General features: G+C 36.2%; 4 protein-coding genes across 9 annotated transcripts in view; 2 read left to right on the forward strand and 2 right to left on the reverse strand.

Annotated features, from left to right (window-relative positions):
* LOC101735754 (PR domain zinc finger protein 10) overlaps positions 1-1,921 on the reverse strand; it is a 13,032-nt gene extending 11,111 nt beyond the window's left edge. For all 3 annotated transcript variants that reach the window (XM_004929464.4, XM_004929463.5, XM_012693220.4), the window contains exons 1-3: positions 1,698-1,921; positions 618-751; positions 304-394 (exon numbers count right to left, since the gene is read on the reverse strand). In XM_004929464.4, the coding sequence (XP_004929521.1) occupies positions 304-394; positions 618-751; positions 1,698-1,701 (229 nt within the window). In that variant the 5' untranslated portion in view covers positions 1,702-1,921. The remainder of the gene's footprint in view (positions 1-303; positions 395-617; positions 752-1,697) is intronic.
* LOC101736414 (trypsin, alkaline C) overlaps positions 1-9,322 on the forward strand; it is a 22,254-nt gene extending 12,932 nt beyond the window's left edge. The window contains exons 1-5 of one of the 2 annotated variants that reach the window (XM_062671497.1): positions 5,037-5,101; positions 6,232-6,402; positions 6,864-7,032; positions 7,921-8,176; positions 8,564-9,322. In XM_062671497.1, the coding sequence (XP_062527481.1) occupies positions 6,360-6,402; positions 6,864-7,032; positions 7,921-8,176; positions 8,564-8,887 (792 nt within the window). In that variant the 5' untranslated portion in view covers positions 5,037-5,101; positions 6,232-6,359 and the 3' untranslated portion in view covers positions 8,888-9,322. Of the gene's footprint in view, positions 1-5,036; positions 5,102-6,231; positions 6,403-6,863; positions 7,033-7,920; positions 8,177-8,563 lie in introns of those variants that run through there. The other variant, XM_004929468.5, reaches the window with a different exon arrangement.
* On the forward strand, positions 3,826-4,455 carry LOC119629243 (trypsin-like). The gene is made up of 2 exons (XM_038014429.1): positions 3,826-3,998; positions 4,263-4,455. The coding sequence occupies exons 1-2, from the start codon at positions 3,826-3,828 to the stop codon at positions 4,453-4,455; spliced, it is 366 nt and encodes a 121-aa protein (XP_037870357.1).
* Positions 8,563-23,766, reverse strand: part of LOC101736540 (signal-induced proliferation-associated 1-like protein 2) — a 25,999-nt gene continuing 10,795 nt past the window's right edge. The window contains exons 10-16 of one of the 3 annotated variants that reach the window (XM_062671494.1): positions 22,818-22,980; positions 22,131-22,249; positions 21,503-21,640; positions 20,606-20,707; positions 19,843-19,983; positions 18,749-18,906; positions 8,563-10,794 (exon numbers count right to left, since the gene is read on the reverse strand). In XM_062671494.1, the coding sequence (XP_062527478.1) occupies positions 18,796-18,906; positions 19,843-19,983; positions 20,606-20,707; positions 21,503-21,640; positions 22,131-22,249; positions 22,818-22,980 (774 nt within the window). In that variant the 3' untranslated portion in view covers positions 8,563-10,794; positions 18,749-18,795. Of the gene's footprint in view, positions 10,795-10,861; positions 10,964-12,379; positions 18,907-19,842; positions 19,984-20,605; positions 20,708-21,502; positions 21,641-22,130; positions 22,250-22,817; positions 22,981-23,766 lie in introns of those variants that run through there. The other 2 variants (XM_062671495.1, XM_012693251.4) reach the window with 2 other exon arrangements.

Below are 23,766 nucleotides of genomic sequence, written 5' to 3' on the forward strand. Positions count from 1 at the left end.
ATCCTCTGACTTGTATGTGATCTAGTCCTGTAAGTTTTAAATATAAATTTGTGATTTTAATGACAGTAGTATTGGACAACAATATTCAAATTGTCACTACACACATACACTTCTTGCTTTTTATGGTAGGTAGGATATCTAACATAACATAATTGTAAATTTCCTTGTTTAAATTAAAAATGGATATTAAAATCACAAGTCAAATCTAATGAACTATAGAAACCTATAGAATGAACAGCTCCATTTTTTTTTCATAATTTACAATGCTGTGGGCTTTCCAAATTAAATTCATTTTTAACTCACCAAGAGTAACATTCATCTGGTCTTGAGACTTATAACTTATTGATGGAATTGATGAGTATTGATCGTCTTTTGTTACTACATGTAGGGGGGTCTGAAATTTTTTTAACATTTTCTTATTAGTTAAAAGTAGATTCTTATGTGAAAAGGACTAATTAATTTATGTTGATCTGTTGTGATTGCTGTTTTAAAAAAAAACATAAAGCAATCATTCAGTTTCATGAATATTTAATCTTTTAAAGTTTTTAGCAGTTGAATGATCAACTAAGATACTTTTATTTTCCCAGTAGACTACAATTATTATAACCAATATTTACGTTTTGTAAAATCTGTAGAGGAATGCCTTGTGAGTCTATAAACTGTGGGTATGTACCAGATAAACTTGGTTTTATTTCAATTATGTAAATTTCTTTTTGAGGTCTTTGATTTCCCACCTTCATGCTATATGTATCTGGAAATATATTAAGAAATAAAAATAAAATTACAATTTATACAAATTTAACAATATGAATTTCTTAAATAATTTATCATATTGAGGGGTAAAATGCTATTTGTTTTAAGGGACATTTTGCAACTTTACAGGAGGGCCATTAAGTTTAAAATTTGGAACAAATATTATCCCAAAAACAAACTTCCTTCAGAATTGAATAGACTTCCTTGAATAGACTAAATTGAAGTTCAATTAAAACATCAAATTTTTTTATGCTCATCTATATATAAAAATGAATTGCTGTTCGTTAGTCTCGCTAAAACTCGAGAACGGCTGGACCGATTTGGCTAATTTTGGTCTTGAATTATTTGTAGAAATCCAGAGAAGGTTTAAAAGGTATATAAATAGTAAAATTCTCGGAATTAAATAAAAATAACAATTTTGTTTTTAGTTTGATGTGTCCCCCATCCGACGGCTTCCTTTTGTTTGTTTTAGGTTTATTTTGTACAAAAGTTTAGGTCTTTTATATATCGATTGAGGTACTACGAAGTCTGCCGGGTCAGCTAGTACCTAATAAAACAGACCATTACAAAGATAAATGTCGCGTATTATTGGAAATATAGCTTAGAGCAAATAGCCTTTCAGCCCTCGATATATTAACATGGTACCTACAGTGTATTATGAGTATTCTTGACTATGAAAGGTTAATGTCAGGTTGATTTGACCATAATATCAATCAGCTAGAATTGGCAGTTCCTCGAGCAAGGTTCCCCAGTGTACCAAATTGATATCTTTAAGCGTTAGAGCCAATGGTTCTTCACTTGGAAATGTTTAACACTGGACAACATTGAGGGAGATAATAAGGTAATATGAGCTGGGCAATAAGAAATATTAATAATAATCGTGCAAGAAGAGAAGGCAAGGAAGCGGAGAATAAAAGAATAAACGTCAATATTTTTATACTAACCCATTTTATTACAAGAATCAATCACGGTAATAAACTAAACATTGACTTTAATTGCCAGATATTTTAGAGCAAATATAGGTATTTTATTATGAAACATCAAAACACATTTATTCCTAGATAGGTAAGTACTACCTACTAATTTCACAATTTGAAAAGAAATCAAAACAAAATTTTAATGTTTTATGCACAGATTAGTAAATTAGTTACTATCACAGATTAGTTTAATCATAGATTATACACTTAATACATTTTTTAAGGGATTTTATGACCTGGTTACTACGACATTGAGGTCAAGTCCTATTTTAAATTTTAATCTTATTTTTATTAATAATGATAATAAGGAGTGAAATGAAATGAAATGAAGATGATTAATTTGAGACATTAATCGACTGGGATGAAATTAGATGAAATGAGATGAGATGATATGGGATGAAATATAATCTCAGTAAAATGGTGGTCATTTACTTATATTTTTTCAGTGGACTTTTTGAAGGAACCCGAGAAGTTACGTTCAGCGGCTCAGCGAATTTTTAATTTTCCCACATTTGTGCACTTTCACAGATACTAAACGGTTAATAAACCACCGTTATTACACATTTAAACCTGAAGAAACACTAAATCATGGAACGCTACACGCATCAATAACGCGTAAAAATTGGTAAAATTTATTATCAAAATCAGTGCTCTATTCAACCACCTATCCAAGAGAGCACTGACCTGGAAAGTGTCTGGCAAAAGGAAGAGAGACCGTCCCAGAACAACTTGGCGTCGCTCGGTGGAGCAGGAGCTAGGCGTCTTGGGCATGACGTGGGAGGAGTTAGACTGCCTAAGACCGATGTAAATGGAAGGATTTGATTCGAGCCCTACACCCCAGCAGAGGGTAATGGGAAAGAAAGAAGAAGAAGAGTCCTCTGTTCGCCTAATTTTCCGTGCATTGCGTCCAATTTATGGCGTTCATGGCCGTCCTGCAGAGTCCACAATCTGCCGTTTTATAAAAAAAAAAATTGAGACAACCGGCTCGTTGATCGATGAAGCAGTACCTGTCCTGTATGTCAAAGAAACCCAACATTGAAGAGAATATTATTGCCTTTCGGGACAGTGTGCGAGGAAACCCCAGATAGTGCATTCCGCGTCGTGCGCAAGTCTTTCTACGACATCAACTCGGCGAATTTTGATTTTTAGCCTTACAGATTTGGGTTTTTACACAGAGGTTTGGGTTTTTAGTCATACAAAGTTCAATTAACCCAAGAGCTAAAACCCAACGATCACAGGACGGCGCCTTTTGCCATACAGCACTGCAAACATTAAAATTATTGGATGAGAAATTCGAAGGCTTCTTCTTTCTTGTGTGGTGGCGACATCAACTGACCATTGAGGTCGCGTGAAATTCCACCGCTTGACTACTTTTTGTGGGTCTACGTGAAATATGTAGTCTATGCAGAAAAATAACGGTCTATTGCCACCCTCATAGATAATAACTTAGCCGCCCAGAAGGCCAACATAACTATCTACAGATACAGATCTTATAACCCTTGCATTACACCTTTAGCTCTAACACTAGGAGTAGGGACCCTGGTAACCGTACTCGTCGAACTCGGCAAAGAGTTCGACGTGCAACCTAACCTAAACATCAGCCCGCTGAGTTTCTCGCTGGATCTTCTCAGCGGGTCGCGATTCCGATCCGGTAGTAGATTCATTCGCAAAGCAGCTACTCTTGAGTTGTTTGATCTCCTTTGGAGGCGCTCGGGTAGCTATTAGCAAATCCCACCCTGGCCGAGCCCTTGCTCTCCCACCTGCCTTGGTAAAACTGGAAAGGCCTCTGGGCCCCCAGTAATCTCTCAAAGGTAAAAAAAGGCCAGTTCTTATGTACGGCAGCGAAACACGGGCGGCAACCCAAAGGAAAGTACATACCATCCAAGTTGCTGAAATAAATATGCTGAGGTGGATGTGCGGCGTGACCAGGCTCTTTTTTTTTTTTTATGGCTTAGCTGTGTGGACGAGCTCACAGCCCACCTGATGTTAAGTGGTTACTGGAGCCCATAGACATCTACAACGTAAATGCGCCACACACCTTGAGATATAGTTCTAAGGTCTCAGTATAGTCAATATAGGCTCTGTAAAATCCGCAATGAGTACGTGCGTGGAAGTCTCGATGTGTGTGACATCGCTGACAAAATGCAGGAGAGTAGGCTGGGATGGTATGGTCACGCAAAAAGGAGGCCACCTGACTGACTACGTAGGAAATTTGGCACTGCTGCTCGACCTCACCGTACGAAGACCTAACGGAACACGCAGGACAAGGTGAAAATATATAGTGCTAAAGGACAAGAGGGAATGCTATTTTACTGACGATGATGTCGAAGACAGGGCGAGGTGCAGGAGTAAAATAAGGAAAACTGACCTCGCCACCATGTGAGATAAACAGCTAAGAATACACAGAGAGCAGGCCATCTTCTGCGGAATTGTGACATGTGGATGTAAATATAATTAACTAAAGTCTCTGCGCTGACCGTTATGTTCTCCTGAAGAGTTTGGTTTCGAACACTTTCCCGATGTCACTGACAGCATGTTGTGCGTTCGTATCGTCGTCGTTGGAGGCAAGGACGCCTGCCAAGGTGATTCCGACGGGCCTCTGGCTCACCAACGAGTCAATCTCGTCGGTATCATCTCTTGGGGTTACAGATGCAGCGATCCATTGCAACCAGGAGTCAACATTCGTGTTTCTCAATTTATCGACTGGATTTTAGTCCATGCTTAAATAAGGTACTTTACCTTGTTTGCCAAGGGGCACCTCAATTCGAATTAAAGAAACTTCTATGTATTCATACACTTTCATCATAATTAAAATAGGCACTATAAATATGGCAGAATAGATAATATCAGGTTTGTAGATGTAATGTAATGTAAATAATTTAAATAGTTATATTATCCTTATTGAGACCTTATCTTTATTATCCTTATTAGAACTGGTGCTCTTTTACGAGTACTGTCAAATAGATGAAGAATAGCATAAAATAACATATGGTGATGGTCTTTTTTAAATAAGATAATTTTACTATATTATTCATTCTTGCTTATTAAAAGAAAATTAAAGGCTCCCTTTGAAAAACCGAAACTTGATTAATAATTTAATTTTTAATAATTTAATTTATAAAACTTGTAATAATTTAAGATTGACTCGAGATACACTTTCCATTATTTTCTGGGTGCAATAACCATACTGTGGTTATTTATTAGTTGCGTGAATTCGGGAAACCCACGAAAATCTTATCAAACCATTTCGTTTCACTAATTAATAAACTTAAATAAATATATCTAACACTATCTCAGATTAAACTCACTAATACTTAATACACTAGATAAATAATTAGACTCATTATTAAAATTGTAGTTGGAAAATTTATGTAAGTAATCAGATTATAGTAAATAACTGTTTGTTAATTTCCTCATTTGCACACCTGTTCTTTGGAAATAAAAGGAATCGTTATTCGTATGACTCTTCAAAATATCACTATTGTATACACAATAGTGATATTTTGAGAAATATATCTATCGACAAATCGACATCAGTTGTAGAATTGTTCTCATACCCCTAAAGTTATCGTGGTTTAAATGATAAGACACCTGGTGCTTGTTCAAACACATAAAAGTCACATCGCTCAATACGAATGACTCTGAAATGAACTGAAACTCAATACGATTTGTATGTACTCGAATGTACTGAAAAATGGAGACTTGTGTGTTACCCCATGTGGTCCTGTATGCACAGAGAATCGGTACAAAATTCCATTTGATGCATGATAATGCTCGCGCTCATAAAGCTAGGGCTACCAGAGAGGCTCTAGAGAAGGCTGGTTGGTATACAGATGTTGCCCTGGCCCAGAGTCCGGACCTAAATCTCATGGGAAACATGTGGGATTCACTGTGTACGCAGTGTACGAAGCACAAACCAACCCGTGTACAATGAAATACAGCTAATCAACGTGCTGAAATGAAGCAGGGAATAAATCCCTCTAGAAACATTGGTATACCTTGTGGAGAGTGTACCATGCATGCTTGAAGAGTGCATTAGAAAACGAGGAGGGCACACCAGATATTGAATAAAGTATTAAATCAACCAACATTTTTGTTTTTGTTTTAACTGTTTTTTTTTTCAGTGCAATAATGCAAAAAAGGAGGAAGGGAAGGAAGAGTTGTGTCATAAGATTTTTTTCTCTGTCTCCTTTCTTCTTCTCTAACTACTTGACTTCATTGAAAGCTATTAGTGGTATCGCGATTGATCGAAATGTCTCCTCGCCAGTTATTATTAGGTCTTGCATAAAATTGATTATTGTTTGAACTAGATTTCTTCTTCATCTTTAACGAATACCTCAAAATATGATATCTCACTGTTAAATATTTCCACAAAACAGTCAAAATATTACTAATAGGTATTTCACCTACAAACGTTACAGCCAATGCCCAGCAATTTCAGAAACTGACTTTATGAAAAGTAACGTCAATAACAAATATAATATGGCTTGCCATGTTTTAGGGCGAACGTCTTTATCCGTTCCGTTATCTATTAATGAAAATTAGATGACCGCTTGGATAAGTGATAAAGTTTAGTATAAAAGGGCCTTTGATGAAAATATAACAGGCATCTACTATCGTACTTCCAGAATGCGTACTATCATACTTTTGGCTCTCATTGGCGCCGCTGTTGGTAAGTTATAAGTTTAATTTTTATTTTCATTAGGTATTCAATTTAATTTGTTCTCTTTTAACTTTTTATAACTAAATAATAAATATAAATAAACCTAAAATAACTAAATAATATTAAAATCACGTCATAAGTAATTTAAGTCAGATTTAATAATCACGTAGAAATTATTTTTTTATAAAATTTTAATATTTGCAATGAAGATTGTGATATGATGCGGTTAAAATTACGTTGTGGTAAAAAAATTGCTAGGCACTACTTAACCCATTTTTCATAAACAGGATGTCTCATATATTATTGCAAAGTGTTTTTTAATCGTGTGGTGTTAAAAAAATAATTAAATTCACACTGCAGATACTAATCGCTTAGATCCAATAATTGTACATAAAGGCTCACTGTATTTACACGTTGATTTAAGACAAATGATCGTAATTAGATTTAACAGCATTTCTTGTTACATATAGCGGTGCCAAGAAGTGTCACACGTATCGTGGGTGGTTCTCCTACAACGGTGGAGACGTATCCTTACATGGCAAACATGCAGTTCCTCTGGTGGGGTGTTTTTTGGGGACTGGGTTGTGGCGGATCTCTCGTTACAAGAAACACTGTCGTCTCCGCTTCCCATTGTTTCATGTAAGACCTGTTTTTTACAGTAGACGGGTAGGTGAGTTCACGACCCATCAGTGTAGCCTGGATCCCAAGGACATAACACCGGCATCCACCTTTGGACTTGAGTTGGATGCCTTAACTGTAATGTTTAACGTCTGTCTCACTCTTTAAACCGGAATGCAGGACTGCTTTACGGTACTAATAGACAGAATGGTAGTACCTCCCGGGCGGGCTCACAATGCCCCTCGCCCCCTTACCGGAACAAAAGCTACTTAACTTAAATACTATTATTATACGAGTACATACGCTAGTATCTGAGAGGGTTTCGTTGGCTATCCTATGATGCTGTAAGGACAATACGTGACGAAGACAACACGATACGAAGTAGATATGTATTTAACTCTAGATTTGTTGGCTGACCGTCATTCAATACAATAGGTACTCGCATAAGATAAAAACTTTTCATGAAGTACGTACACTGCGTAGTAATACAATAAAAAAACCTACTTATTTTAACTTCTTTATAAATATATGTATTGAATTTGGTAGGCCTCTGTCAGATAAACTTTAGTCTAAATAACATATTATAAAAGTGTAAAGTTTCAGATTATTTAAGTATTTACTGGTGGTAGGACCTCTTGTGAGCTCGCACGGGTAGGTACCACCACCTTGCTTATTTCTGCCGTGAAGCTGTAATGCGTTTCGGTTTGAAGGGTGGGACAGCCGTTGTAACTATACTGAGACCTTAGAACTTATATATCTCAAGGTAGGTGGCGGAATTTACGTTGTAGATGTCTATGGGCACGAGTAACCACTTAACACCAAGTGGGCCGTGAGCTCGTCCAACCAACTAAGCAATAAAAAAATTAATAAAAGTATTAATCTTGAAACTTTCAATGTGAAAATTTACAGTGGCGATCGTCCTAGTCAGTGGCGTGTTCTACTCGGAACCTCTCTGGCTTCATCGGGTGGTACCACCCACGCTGTGAGAGAAATTGTCCTGCATCCACAGTACATTCACCGAACTCTTGACAACGATATTGCTATCATTCGGTTGTCCAACCCCGCCGTTTATTCGAGCAGTATCCAGCCTGTTCGTATCGCAGGAGCTAACTATAATGTTCCCGATGGTGCCGTGGTCACTGCTATCGGATGGGGAGCTCTCTCGGTAAGTCTTGTTGTTTAACAACGGTAAATGTGATTTGATTTGGCGCGCATTTTGTTAGCATTTAATGAGTTGCGTAGTTGAGCAGCTAATGGTTAACTCGGGCTTTGAGCGGTTACCGGTTGCCATATATATATGTACTTCGTAATGTGAATTACTGTTCGCAAGTAAAATTGTACCTTACCAACTTCACATCTGTTTAGATGTGCGCTGTTGGCCCGTTCACTCATGAACGTAATAAAAAAATACTAGATTGAAGCCTCAATTTCACTGAACTACCGACTATCTTAACCTTCAAGCCAGAATGAATGATTGCTTTGCGGTATTCATATTCAAAAGGTGTTTGCCAAACCGTACAGATTAAAAATACGCTTCTAATCATTTCAACAGCATGGCGGCCCATCTCCTCAGCAACTGCAGCATGTGGATGTAAATATCATCAACCATCAACTCTGCGTGGAACGTTACGCTTTCTTGAAGACTCGGCCCGGTTTCGAAAACTGGCCAGATATCACTGAGAACATGTTATGCGCTGGTATCCTCAACGTCGGAGGCAAGGACGCCTGCCAAGGTGACTCCGGTGGCCCCCTCGCTCACCAAGGAGACATTCTTGTCGGTGTCACCTCCTGGGGCTACAGATGTGCCGATCCTTTCTATCCCGGAGTCAACGCTCGCGTTTCCCGCTTCACCGACTGGATAGCAACCAACGCTTAAATGTAGAATTTGGCCAACGTCACCATCATTAGATATCTACATTGATCTACCTCGTAAATTAGAAATCATCGGAGATCTATTTAAAATAGAGAAAATTCGCTTTGTTGAGACTGGAATTTCATGGAATCATTTCCGTGCCCAATTAATAAATAGGTACATAATATGTTCATGCTGGGTAAATTCGAATTGTTTTAAGCAACATACACATATATCTGTTATTGCATCCCACGTATAGTACTTGTGTACGTCATTAGTTTAGGTATTTCTATGTACTTAATAATATAGTATGATCAAAGTTAGGTTTTATATTTTGTCACCTTGTCATGCTGTCGTTAAGTTTGTTATATAATAATATATCTACTTATGTAATTACTATAATTATTCTGTGATTACTGGAGTTAAATTTAGACTTTAGTAAAAAAAGATCGAAAAATATTTAAATGTTTCATTTTTATAACCCTAAAAATATGTGACTTGAGTGGTTCAGTATTTATTTATTTTCAATTTTATTGAGTACGTTAGTAATACATCTCATAGACCAACTGGTGTTAAATGATTAAAAGAGCCAAAGAAACAACAACGTGCTATCCACCTTCAATATGTGGCCGAAGTCTCAATTGCATTGTACATGTAACGGCTATCCCAATTTTCAAACCGGACAGTACGCTTCCCGGCAGAAAAGGCAGGATTGAGGTACCTACTCTTGCGGCCTTACAAATTACATTCTACCATAAACGCCGTCGGGCGTACGTAGCACACTAGTGTATTCAGTGTGCTTAGTGCGAGTTTTTTAACGTTCTCGATAGCGCAAAAATTAACTGAAATTTGTATGCAGTTGGACCAGCGCTCCTAGGGGCAAACGTAGGCAAACGTTCCAATATCATACAATTTTGAGATAACTTTTACGTGATCCAGATCGTTAAAAAACTCGCATTAAGCACACAGAACACTGCTGCTATTCTCCATTGAATAGTTTAGTTCCCTATTATGATCTCTCGATTTTCTGTGTCGGCAAATACTCGCTCTGGTAGTCTTTTGACATCAGAGCTGCGTTTAGTGATTCCAAGAAGTTCATGTGATACTATACTGGCGCTGGGTTTCTCCATATGCACCCTTTAAATTCTTTGGTCATCTGTGCTACAAACACAGTGTTGGAGCTAAGGATAGTTTGTATGTAAAATTTAAAAATAATTGAACATTCATAGTTGAACAATTGTCAACAAAATCAGACGAACAAAGACAAAACTCGTCCAAGGCAGACTGGAAGCAAGCGGATGCGTCTCGCGTGAAGCACGTATCTCCCCGCTACCCTGTACCCATGGGGCTGGTCGAACTAGTAGTGTAAATAATAGTCAAATTCATTATGTGGGGCAACTCAGTGATTCTCATATCACGCAATAAAATGTCGAATAAAAAAAACTTCTATTTAACCTAAATTTATTTATCTGTCGTGTTCTAGATTAAAATATATGTAACACTATCTATGAGCCACTTCATTCTTTAAATTACTTATGGAGTAATAAGCCACTAAAATTTTACGTACGGAACGGGAATGAAATTAAGCAAAGGGGAATAAAATAAAATGTTTTGACTAAAGCACAAATTTTTTAATTTCCAAGTGGCATATCATCTGCAAAACGCCGTTTCCTAGAAACCCGCAAATTATTTACATTAAAACTAATGTCAGAAAAAACTGTAATCCTCTTGGATTGGGGTAAAACCTTTGTTACAATAGGTGGTTGCGATTCTTTTAGCTCTGGATCTTTAATGAAGTCTATAAATCCTTGATGTTTTCCATGTAAGCATGGACTTGAGATACACATAGGTACAAGAAAAGCAACTCAAACTTCTAGCAGTCGTCCCAGGTGCTTTAGACTCCCATAAAACCTGATGTATACGTAATGTACCTTTAAATGAGATAAAAATCTGTATAAGTAAAATTAAAGTACCTGTAAAATGTTTATCTCATTTGGCCGAAACTGTCTCGAGTTGCTGGTTCGCGCCAGCGAAAAAGGCCTCGAGTGCAAAGGTTATAATAGAACAATGCGACTTCCCTGCTGTATCTGTTCAGAATATCTGTAGGGAAAACGGTTCTGCGGTTGAGATCGCTCTTAGCGCTAATACTGCCTATTTTCAATGATAGTTATATTCTGGTGTCAATAAAGTATAATATTCTCTTTTTTTTATTGCTTGGTTGGGTGAACGAGCTCACAGCACACCTGGTGTTAAGTGGTTAATGGAGCCCATAGACATCTATGACGTAAATGCGCCACCCACCTTGATATATAAGTTCTAAGGTCTCAAGTATAGTTACAATGGCTGTCGGCGGCTCGAATTAAGAAAATAAGCCAAATCTTTTAGGGGGCTGGGTGTACAACTTTTCAACAAGATCCCATTAAACGTTCAATTACTACCTGTTCATAGATTTAAGAAAACTGTCAAGGAACGTTTGTGCAACAGGGCATATTATAAAGTTAAGGATTATCTACTGGATAGCACTACGTGGGAATGAGGCGTTCGCTCCTGGCCTTTTAATTTTTAATTATTATTATTATTTTGTAATTGTATTTTTTGACTTGTTTTTTCCTTTATTGCAAATATTGTTACTTATTTAAAAAAAAAAGAAAATATTTGAGAAAAAACAAAAAAAAAGCCCGCTGAGTTTGTTTCGCCGGTTCTTCTCAGGACTGTGGCTTTTTTTGGAACCGGTGGTAGAGTTAACATTGTTATTTAATTTTGACATTCAACAAGTGTATTATACTGACATCTAAGTTGAAATAAATGATTTTGAATTTGAATTTGAATTTGCCCCAACCTTCAAATCGAAACACATTACTGCTTCACGGCAGCGGACTCACAAGAGGTCCTACCCAGTAATTACGCAAATTTAAATTTGCGGGTTTGATTTTTATTGCACGATGTTATTCCTTCACCGTGGAAGTCAATCGAGAACATTTGTTGAGTACGTATTTCATTAGAAAAATTGGTACCCGCCTGAGATTCGAACACCGGTGCATCGCTCAACACGAATGCACCGGACGTCTTATCCTTTAGGCCACGACTCTTTCTCTCCCTCTTTTTTGGCCATTCACAATTTATTGACAGTTTACAATCCGACTTGTATACTTGTATATTACTAATTAACGGCTCTTACAATTGAGTCGACTAGTATCAAAGCCGGCAATGTGACTTGTGGATAATTATTGGTAAATCAGAAAAACGAATTATTGACTTTGTATTCCATTGGCAGTCACAAAACTCTTCTGAACGACATCTTAGATAAATAACAGGTTAAGTATTAACCTTTATTTAATGCAGGTTTTGAACCGTATTCTTTGAAGGAGACGATTATATTCAAATCAATCTGTATTGAAATATCAATAAATTTTTTTTGTCCAAATGCACAGATTGCCACCTTTGATAATAGACGACTCAATTATCCCCTGACATTTATGAGTACATATAGCTACATGCGGTATAAATAAAACTCTGTTCTGGTTTACAGGTAATTTATTGGAATGTATTCGATAATATTTAAAGTATATCGAACTTGCTACAAAAACCCAAGTACAAAACGGAGGTTAACAGTAATTACTTTGGTTACGTAACAATTTTGTTCTTAATTATAAAGCTTGCCCAAATATAATTATAAATACATATTTTATGTAGGTACTTTGTTTGTGAAGTTTGTGTTCAATTGATAATATATAACCGTCATGATATTTAATCATTTAGTTAACGAAACACAAACTCAGAGCTATCATTTAATTATAATTGAATCGAAAAGAAAACGGGTAAATTTTCACTTGAAGTTTTTTTAATTAACGATTTTGATATTTTGTTTCTATGTGATGCATTATATGGGAGTTGGAGAGAAACATGCTAATATTTTATTTTTTGTAAAAATTGTAAAAAAATATTGTACTTTTAAAAATTCATAAAAATTTGGACAAGCTGAAAAGACAAAACAAATATTACTATTTAAATTTAAACTAATCTAATATTCATTATTAAAGAAAAGTATTCTAAGAAACATGGTGGGAGATTTTTTTTATTAAAATTTTTAAAATAAACGTTGCTATACAATTTATAGTTTAATTAGCAGCTTACGAAGTTAAGGTTAAAGAGACATGTTGTTTTTTTATGTTTGTTAATTTGATCATAATTAATATAAATATGTAGTTTTTCTATAGTTTATTGTGCTTTCTCTGGTTAGTCAATATAAGGTTCAGTTACATTTAAACTGGTATATTGAAACGACATTAGATCTATATAAAATGTTTGACGAGAGGAGCCCGCAGGTAATATCGTATAGAATATCCTATTTCGTATTTGATCGTGTGCAATATTTTAAAACATGTATAGTTAAACAACAATTTTTGAAAATAATATGTATCGAAATTAAGTGTGTAACGTGATTATTATAAATATAAAATATGTGTAAAGATGACTGACTGGGCACGCATTGAGAATATTTCAGTATGTATTTGCATTTTAATGGTAGAGATGTTCGAAGGCATTTTCCGCGGTTTTCGCGAATTATAGAGATAATAATTAAAACTACTTTTAAAGTATAATTTTGTCTTTACGTTTCCGAAGTTTCGATTACTTTACAATAAATTTTCGTCCGTAACAACAAAACGTAAAAGTAGTTTAAATTATGTTCTAAGCTATTGTGTGTATTATACATTTTATTTTATTCAACATCTACCCCCATCACCAAAATTAAGATTTAGAGCGTTGTCACTTCTGACCACTATTTTATATTAAAATTGAAATGTTTTTGATTTAAAAAAAAAAGTTAACAACAGGAACATGTCAACATTGTTTAGACTTATTAATAAGTACAATAAATTACTTTTGGTACATTAACTAAATATAAATGAAATTTTATTTTTAACTGAATTTTAATACGACATACAACTTAGCCAAATATAAAAAAAAAATCGAAAATTTGATTAGAGAATAAATTATTTATAAGAAAATTATGCATTACAAAAAAAAAGTCACTATTAAATTACTTATACCGAGAAATTATAATAAGTTATAAGTTAAAGCATTTCATTATTTTTAACAAATAGCTTGCCTTTCGTAGATTCATATCGGCAGTCACACGTCCGGATTATGCGCAAAAATATTTTGGTAGTTGTTTTTTTGCTTTTGACTGATTTATTTTAAAGCTGTATTTATCAGCTAAATACGATAATTATTATGTAAATCGATCGAGTACATAAATAATAAATAAAAAAATACACGAGGCAGCTTAAGCGTTTAAAAAAACATTCATATGTGAAAGCAGAATTTCGATTACCTCTCACACGTCCGCCCGCAATTGCATTCGTCATGTGACGTCATAAACCGGTATGTGCATGAATTATGTGTTTACAAATTTTGAATTTTGCTATCGGACTTTAAAAATAATTACAAAATTGAGTCAAGTAATCTAGTTCAAATTTACTAAGACCTCACACATAAATGTTTACCTTTTTAAGCGGTAAAAAAAGTATTGTAAATTTATGATAGTTTTAATTTGGGTAAACGATTTTGGCGATTTCTCAGTAGCTATCGCTTAAATCGTCTCAAAATATTGAATAACAAACCATTAAACATTTATATTAATTTTTACTTTTTTTTTATCTATCTTTTTATGTGACAGATAAGAAATTATTATGTTAATTACTTATTGATAATTATTGATAATACTAATAAGTCTGTCTCGTCGCTACTCCGATTAGCAACACAAAGTTTCCAGAGCACGTCGCTTATTCAATCGAGAGAGAAAACTAACTAACTTTCTAATAAAGCTTTCAGAATTAACTAAAATTTTGAGACTCATATTTACAGTTACAATAATACAACCAAGACGAAAGAGTTTCTTAAAGTAAGTTACAAAATATTTATATTCAGAGCATGTACTTACTGAGGTACTGCAAATATATTTCAGAATGAAAATAATAATATATAGAAAATCATTTTGATATTTAGAAGGATTTTTTTGCACAACATTTTATCAGTTTATTGTAATTCTGCACTGATTGTATTGTTTCACAGGCTTTTAGATTAAAAATTCGTTTGACAACGTGGCGTTCAGAAAACAAAAGTTTTCAGGGTTTCAAATTAAATATTTTCGCGTTTAAATATTATAGAGCACACCAACACTACTATATATATTACAAAAAATATTATTCCCTACTGCGGATAAACGTTGTCCTCAGCAATGTTTTGACAGTGGATAATAAAAAACAAATTTATGCGATTTTAAGTGCCGATGTTTTAAATGACGGTTAATTGTCTAAGCAAACACTAATCAAAGCCATAGGTATTTATATGCCCTTTCCTTATTTTTAAGAAGCCACACTGCTATATATTCAACACCTCACATGTTAAGAAATCAAGTTTTTTACTTTAATTTTATCCTACGCTAATTGGTGTTCACCTTACAGATTTAAATCCTTACTTAATTATTCTAAATTATTTAACACATCGATGCATGTACCGTTAAATTATATGGATAAATAAATAAATAAATCTTAACAATTGAAATCTGAAAAATTTTAGCAGTTTATTTAATGCATGATCCTTAAGAATGAAGCTCCTATTGTGATACTCACGTTGAAGTATTCATTACCTTTATGAATTATTTTAGAAAAAACTTAAATACAGAATATGGATGTACGACGAAGATTTAGATTTGAATAATATTCCAAATGTATTATACTGTGGCGTCGATGTGTATCAAAAAAGGTTGGTATAGACGCAATGTTCAAACGTCAAAAGGTCACGTATCGGTCAGATACTTTTTTGGAGTTTACTCCTTTAGAATCGATTTACATATATAGGCCCGGGGTATGAAAATTATGGGGACCAAAATCGTACTAGCATGTCACACGAAATGCGTTATGCGCCTGATTGGCTCCTGATTGCGTGATGCGTGCGCGCGCCAATCAAAATCGTACTAGCATGTCACACGAAATGCGTTATGCGCCTGATTGGCTCGTTGGCGCCAATCAGGAGCCAACGCGCGGCCGCGTTATTGCAGGTGACGCCGGGCTGCTGCGCCGGCAGTCCGCCACAAAGCCTCGTACTGATCGCGCGTTTCTCTCATTATTGTATTTTCATATATTTGTTAGTCGTTTGTTTTGTGTCTCGTTAATTTGTTAATAATCTGTAGTGTATCGTGTTGTCGTAATATAGAACTATTTCTCGTATTGTTTCGTTTAATTTTTTATATCCAGTAAACTCCAGTCGTGCGTCGGAGCGGACACACACACTTTTTTTTTTATTTAACCGTTTTAAGTGAAAGTTTTGGTCGGAGCCGTGCCATGTCTTCTTCTTTATTTTTTGGCTCCAGCACGGTTTATGCATTAGCCAGCGTCGAGTAATAAGATTTTTATAATTCGCTGTTTTCATTATTTACAGTTTATGAATTAAAAAAAAGGAAAGAAACTTAATCAATTGGCATGATATTAAATGAAATGAGATTTACTGAGACTTTTCAAGGGACTTTTTGGAGGATCCCGAGAAGTTACGTCCGGAGGCTTTGCATCACTTTCCCTTATTAGTGCACTTTCACTAAACAGTTAATAAACCACCGTTATTATATATTTAAACCTGAAGAAACACGAAATAGACAAAATAAAAATATTCAAACTACTTCGTTCCTCGTGTTCCCGCCAAAAAGACGAAATTCTAACCCCGTCCCATGTCTCGATGGTTAGTTGTTGACAGCTGACGTAAGAGACACGCAAACGGGATTATCGGTACAGTTTTGTCGAATTTGACCTATGGCGATATTCATATTTCACCTACCGGCATCCCGGTATAAAAAGACCAAATTTCAACTCCGTCCCATTTCTCGATGGTTAGTTGTTGACAGCTGACAGGTGACCTTTGACGTATGAGACACGCAAACGTGATTATTGGTACAATTTTGTCGAATCGGCGATATTCATATTTCATCTTCCGGTATTCCGGTATAAGCCAGTTGAGATAATAACCATACAATTCCTACTTAGCAATGCATCGATAACAAACAAATGTACAAACAATATTATTTCAACACATTATATTGTTGTTCAAAACGTTTTTAAATTCTACGCAAACACAAAAGCTTCACTAGAAGCACGAAAGGCACAGAATTCATAAGACATAGCGCAGAAACATCGTCTCGTACTATATAAATATGTATAATTATTATATATATATAATTATTATATTATTTATTTCATAAGATTAATTTTCATCGCTTGGTGTTTTAAGGGTCATACGTATTTACGAATAGCGTTTGCGATTGCTGTAAATTTCAACTATAATTGAAATATAAGTAGCATTATGAGGTTGAAATTCACAACCTTATTATCTATTATCTGTAACTCAATCTCCATCTCACCACCATCTCATAATGTTCATTTAATCGATTCAGTATGTTCATAAGGTTTTCTTTAAATTCATTTATTTGTATACTTATAAAATAAAAATAGTGTACTAAAGATCAATTCAACCCAACTTCAGAAACAGTTAAACGGTTTTATTTTAATTATTTTACTCCTTAAGATGACAGATGGATGGTACCACGGACAGCGTAGTTGAATATTAACAACGACAATACCATGGGCGTTGCGAGCCCCCATGCGGACATCACTGCGACTAGTGACTTGAGCGTGAACTTGACGTAAAATTTATAAATTTTATGTATTTTAATTTCTGAATTCAACGTTGATATAAAAATAATTTAGGAGGATATTTCACACAGAAATATTTTGTTTTGCGTTATTTTTATGTTCTAGATTCTTCAACAAAAACACTTGTTATTACTATGGAATTATATCAAAAATATATACGATAATATTAGACAACGTGGATATTGCGATAAAAGGGATTTGACGTATTATAATCCGAAATACAATTAATTTGATTTTCATTTTAATTAACTAATAAAATTTGATTACTATCATGTGAATAGCCTTAAATCGATGGTATTAATCTTAAATATTTTGGTTCTTAATCTATTGTTTTTTTTATTAGTCACTCTTATTGTTTGTATAAATACTTTAATGATAATTGAATTCTGAATGACCATAATCTTATCTATTCTTATCTTTTCACCGTACATATACATATAGATGATTGTGGATATTAAAATTTTAGGGCATATGTCCGCAATGTCAACTGTACAAAACTCGACAAAAGGTCAACAGCCGCGCTCGGCTGTGTTCATTAACGATGCGAACTGCAAAGGTTGTAACCACTCTAATAAGAGCAATAGACATCATTATGTTTTTAACAGAGCACATTATCTTCTGTTGTTTTATCGAGTTACAACATTATTGTAGAGGACTCAAAAACAAAATTGTGCGCGTGCAACTTGGTACACGAGAAAGAAGTGAAACTTCTTTTGCGGTGTCTAGTATTGTGGTTTTCTTCATTTTTATTCTTAAATCAAATATCTCTTGTAATAGGGAATGTTGTGTACAAGGGAAACGACCTAGCTCGCTTTTCCTTTCTCTCTCTCGACGGTCGCGACTAGTTCGTGAGACGCTCTGTCTATTTTTTCACTCTCGCTCGCACTAAATTGTATCTTTTCTCTCTGGTCATAACGAATCTGTCGCGACTTAAATTTAACTCTCAACGCACCTAAAGAAGTTTCACTTCAAAAATTACTCTTAAATTTTACATGTTTGCTATTTTGTTTTGTTCATTACATTTATATCATTCACTGGCTATCCATAATAATTAGTGAGTTAAAAAATAACGATTTTATACTGAAATTGGGTTGAGTTTACTGCTACTGTATGTACTATACTATATGTAAAATAAAATTTTCAGTACGTTCCCTTAAACATATTGATAGATTAAACGAACCTTTTGCTTATGAGATGTAATCCCTTGTTCAGGATTCGATGTATGGGTTATTGTCTGTCGACTGTCCTCTTCAACCATTGCGTGAAGTGGCGCAGTTGCAGCACGGCCCGAGCAGACTCCTCGCGCAGTCTCGCGTTGTGCCGACGGAGACGACGTACCTGTATTCATAATTTTGTATAAGCAATACAAGATTAAACGGTCTCTTAAGACTTCATCGAGCTATTCTATTTGTTACTAGACGTGCTTCGCGGTTTCACCTTCGTTAAAGTTATAATGAAAGGTCAATGAAATACATTGCATTTTCCCGAAATAAGTAGTTGCCTGAATCGTTCTAGACTTTCAGTCTTTGGGCTATTAACTACAAGTTTATTTTTAGATTCGTTGGTAGGTATATAATCACGAATCAATAACACACTGACAATTCAATTGAAGAAATTTGAAATTAGTTTAGCGACCTTTTCGATTTAGTGACAAACAATATAAATTTCTATTTTTTTTTTCATTTCGAAGCGAATATTACAGTTATAAAGTCGATATTATGAATTCAATTGGTTGATAAGTTTATTGACGACTAAGAGCTTCGTTAATCTCTTCCCTTCAGTGCGATCGTAGACGAGCTGCCCATCTACTGCAATGAATGGCAATAATACGTGAAGACGAGTACAGTGAAGTAAACAAAAGATGTTCCGAACGATCTGGATGGATTTCTACTAGCAGCATTTTTAGAACAGTGAAAATGTGAGTGAAAATGAATATGTTAGAGGAAGTCTGAAAGTGGCACCTGTGACAGAGAAGCTGAGGAGTGCACGTTTGGGATGGTACGGACATGTGATGAGACGAAATGAAAATGAGGTTGTTAAGAGAGTGTTAACTATGAATGTGGAAGGATTTAGAGGAAGAGGTAGACCTAAGAAGAAATGGATGGATTGTGTGAAAGACGATATGGGTAGGAGGGGAGTGAGCGAAGAAATGGTATATGATAGAAGAGTATGGAAGGAGAAAACATGTTGCGCCGACCCCAGGTGACTGGGAAAAGGGCAGGATAATGATGATGAGCATTTTTAGAACAGACTGTATGTAGTGTTCATAATGACCTCGTCCTCGAGCTGGTGGCGGTGGCGTTGCGCGGCGGCGTGGTCCGCCTCCAGCGCCGCCACGCGCGACGCCAGCCCGCACGCACACGCGCACGCACTCGGCGTGCCCGCGCCCGCACTCGCCGTCGGCTGCGGACTCACCTACAAACACAACAAGCCGAATTAGGTGTTTTAAAGATCTTCACGAACAATGCGTCTTGTTCAATAACATGGCTACTTGGAACGTAAGAAAAATTTCCAACAAAACCGTAATTTGAATTCTGTTATTAACATCGTTATTTAACGGGCCCCTAAGGTTACCTTGTTTTCTTGATGTTATAAAGAATTGAAATATTTAGGCTTTAAAAGTAATAAACAAAAATCACGAGAGAACACTTCTGTTTTTACTCTTCACTGATTAAGCTTCACTGTATTTGTTCTTGAAAATAATTCTAATACACCCTGTATACAGAGCTCAGAATGGTTTTCGCCTTTTCAACAATAGTATTGTTTTCGAAGACTTATTGGGGGACGTGAGAAGCGAAGTTGTGTGATTTTTTTTTGTTAATGTACTGTTTTATGTTTAATGCCGCATTGTACATCAATTAGATATGCCTATGTTCAGCAATGGACAGTGGATAGGCTGAGATGATGATGAGTGTACAGTTTTGTACCGTACCGCCACCACATAGACACCCTTTTACTGAGATTATCTTTATTTTATTCTATCTCATATCTACTAGTAAAAGTTTCCTATCGAAAAATACATTCCAAACGAACTCACTTGTGTGACGTCAGACCAGGAATCGTTTATAGGTTCCGTGCTGAGAGCTTCCAAAGCAGGATCAGTATTATCTATTGATGGATATTGATGTTCTTCGCAGATCTGTAAGGAAATCTATATTAATTTCAAGGTTATGTAGGGCTGATTGCTAGTATTTAATGTCGAGTTGTTTTTCTAACTTTGTTTTAAGTAAGACATCTTGCAAAACATTTAATAATTAAAACAAAATTATTGCTCTTGTAGGCAGACGAGCATATGGCCCACCTGATGGTAAGTGGTTACCATTGCCTATGGACTTCAGCAATGCCAGGGGCAGAGTCAAGTCACTGCCTACCGTTAAGTACTCTCCACAAGCCTCGTTTGAAGAAGAACATATCAAAGCGCTCGGGAAACACCGTGGAGGGGAGCTCATTCCAAAGCCGGATGGTACGTGGCAAAAATGATCTCTGGAAACGCACTGTGGATGAACGCAGTGGCTCCAGGTAGTATGGATTATTTGAGTTCGTATGATGGGAACGCGGATAGTTAGAAATATTATTAGTACACTTACGTGGTAGCATTGTTACGATATCGCACCGTTTTTTTTTTATTGCTTAGATGGGTGGACGAGCTCGCAGCCCACCTGGTGTTAAGTGGTTACTGGAGCCCATAGACATCCACAACGTAAATGCGCCACCCACGTTGAGATATTAGTTCTAAGGTCCTAAGTATAGTTATAACGGCTGCCCCAGCATTCAAACCGAAACGCATTACTGCTTTACGGCAGAAATAGGCAGGGTGGTGGTACCCACACGCGCGGACTCACAAGAGGTCCTACCAGCAGTAGAAAGGTATAAGTTCGTCAAATTATAAACGCTGATTGGTTAGATGAACAAGAAGCAGATGAGTGTAAGGTACCTGCAGCATGGCGCGCGTGGCGGTGTGCACGAGCGCGGCCCAGTCGAGCGCGGTGGCGTCGGGCAGCGGGAGCGGCGCCGCGCTGCTCTCCAGGCGCCCCGGCCCCAGCTCCGCGTCCATCAGCCGCATCAGTTCCTCCTGTTATTAGATAATCGATAATGCAGAAAAAATAAATAAATAATAGTATTAAAAAAACTAAAAATAGGCTTTTAAAGAAAATCCAAGTAAAACACAGAAAAGAAATTTTAATAAATTTGAATTAAAAATAGTGTAAGAAAAAATGATTTTATTATAAAATAAAAGTAAGCGTATTTTGTTAGTTTTTTTAAACTATTACTTTTTAATTTTTTTTGTTGAATTTCAATTTTTTCAATTTTTTTTAAAATAATTATTATGCCGAATTTCGAGTTAGTCCGATGTTTTGAAGGGGGTCAAAATCATGTTCAAAGATTCCGTTACAAACATACATACATATATCTGAAGCTAATAAAAGCGTATTAAAAAAGGTGATAACCCTAGTTGCAGCTTTCATTCGTTTTTTCAGCTGCTCTAAGTTGTTTTGGGCATTTCAACTAGTTACTGCTTAATTAACAGTAGCGGTATTGTATGTAATAAGGTGTTTAGTTACCGTAAGCGAGCTGGTATTAGCGGAGGAGCGTTTCTGCCGAGAGTGGCGCGGCGACGAGTCGTCATGCGAGCGGCGCCGCACACCGTCCGGCGACCGTCGACCGCTGCGACCCGATCCTCCTGCAGTATATTTATTATTAAACATCAAAATTTCTGATTTTGAAATTATATACTTAAGCAATACTGCCATTGATAGCCTCATTACGGATCCTCGTGATCCATTAACGTTGCTTTTAGGTACCTCAAGCGAACCCATCGCTTGCGACGAAGGGCTCGACGAGTAAATTAGAATCAGACCCATAGACACAGCCCACTGAGTTTCTCGCCAAATCTTCTGTGGGTCGCGTTTCCGATCCGGTGGTCGATTTTGCGAAGCGCTGCTCTTACTAGGGCCAGTGTTAGCAATACTCCTGGTTTGAGCCCTGTGAGCTCACCTACTTAGCTCGGTGAATCTAGAATAACCCCTTGAGATTACTAGAATAGATAGGAAAAAAAATATTATATTTATTCTTCGCATACTTTTTTTAATGCAGATGATTTTTCGACTATCGACTATCGGTTATCGAAACTAAGCTATTACAATCTGAATGAGACCCACGTCCAATTGGTCCCCTGTTTGTTCATAAAAGTCGTAGTATTTTAATGCTAGCCTTTTTTAAGTAGGAGTACATGTGAATAGGTGTCGGACCTGTGCCGTATCCGGAACTGTCGGATCTGGGCGGCGAGTGGCCGCGCTCGTAGGCCCGGCGGCCGCGCGCCGGCTGCTGCGCGTCGGCCCGCGCCTGCGCCGCCCACTCCTCGCCGCCGGTCTCGCACTGACACTTCAGACCCGACGCGAACGTTACTCGCACCTGCGACATTCATTTACATCGAGCGGTGAAACGCTATTTGGTTTATGCGGCATTTTTCAACAGGAGAACCATTTAATGTTTAAAATTTGGTAAAAATATTATTTAAAAAAAAACTTTTTCAGCTATATTGAATGACTAGCGGACGGGTACCCGCTTTGCTGGGCATTTAAAATTAACATTATAATATCTCACCCCCACAAAGATTCTTATCATTAACGCCCCCGCAACTGGTGTAGGAAGTCCAGACTCATATAAATATTAGCCTATCCATTAATAACATGTATTTTCTACATGGATACCAAGTTTCAAGTCAATCGGATGCATGGTTCAGTAGTTATAACGGAGCATCCGTAAAAACCACTGTAGTTCTATATATTAGTATAGATGTAAACATAATTGAAGGTCATTTAAAAACATCGAATTGTTGATGCTAATAGATACCAAATAAGACCTTTAATTACAAAGATAAATTTCGTGTGTCAAGCGAAAAGTCACTTAAACCAAGTAGCCTTTCACCCCTCGATATGTTCGTATTAATATATCTCGCATCAGAAACGTAACGCGTCATACGTATCTTGACGTATTATTGTGACAAATGGATATTATAATACAACTCTTCACTAATAGAAAACATAAAACAGCGGACCTCATCATAATAATATGCCTGTAACATTAGAGTTACTTACAGAGTTTCAAGTGTTATTTTAAGATTAGCTACATTAGATCGGTCAACCAGAAATAATTTATTCCGCGAATTATCACTCGAATATGTGCCGTTAAATATTG

The sequence above is a fragment of the Bombyx mori genome, chromosome 12, assembly GCF_030269925.1.
Source record: "Bombyx mori chromosome 12, ASM3026992v2".
Lineage (NCBI taxonomy): Eukaryota > Metazoa > Arthropoda > Insecta > Lepidoptera > Bombycidae > Bombyx > Bombyx mori.

Coding starts and splice junctions, on each gene's coding strand:
- LOC119629243 (XM_038014429.1), top strand. CDS start 3,826: ATGAGTACGTGCGTGGAAGTCTCGATGTGTGTGACATCGCTGACAAAA. Junction 3,999..4,262: donor AACGGAACACGCAGGACAAG/GTGAAAATATAT, acceptor TGTCACTGACAG/CATGTTGTGCGTTCGTATCG.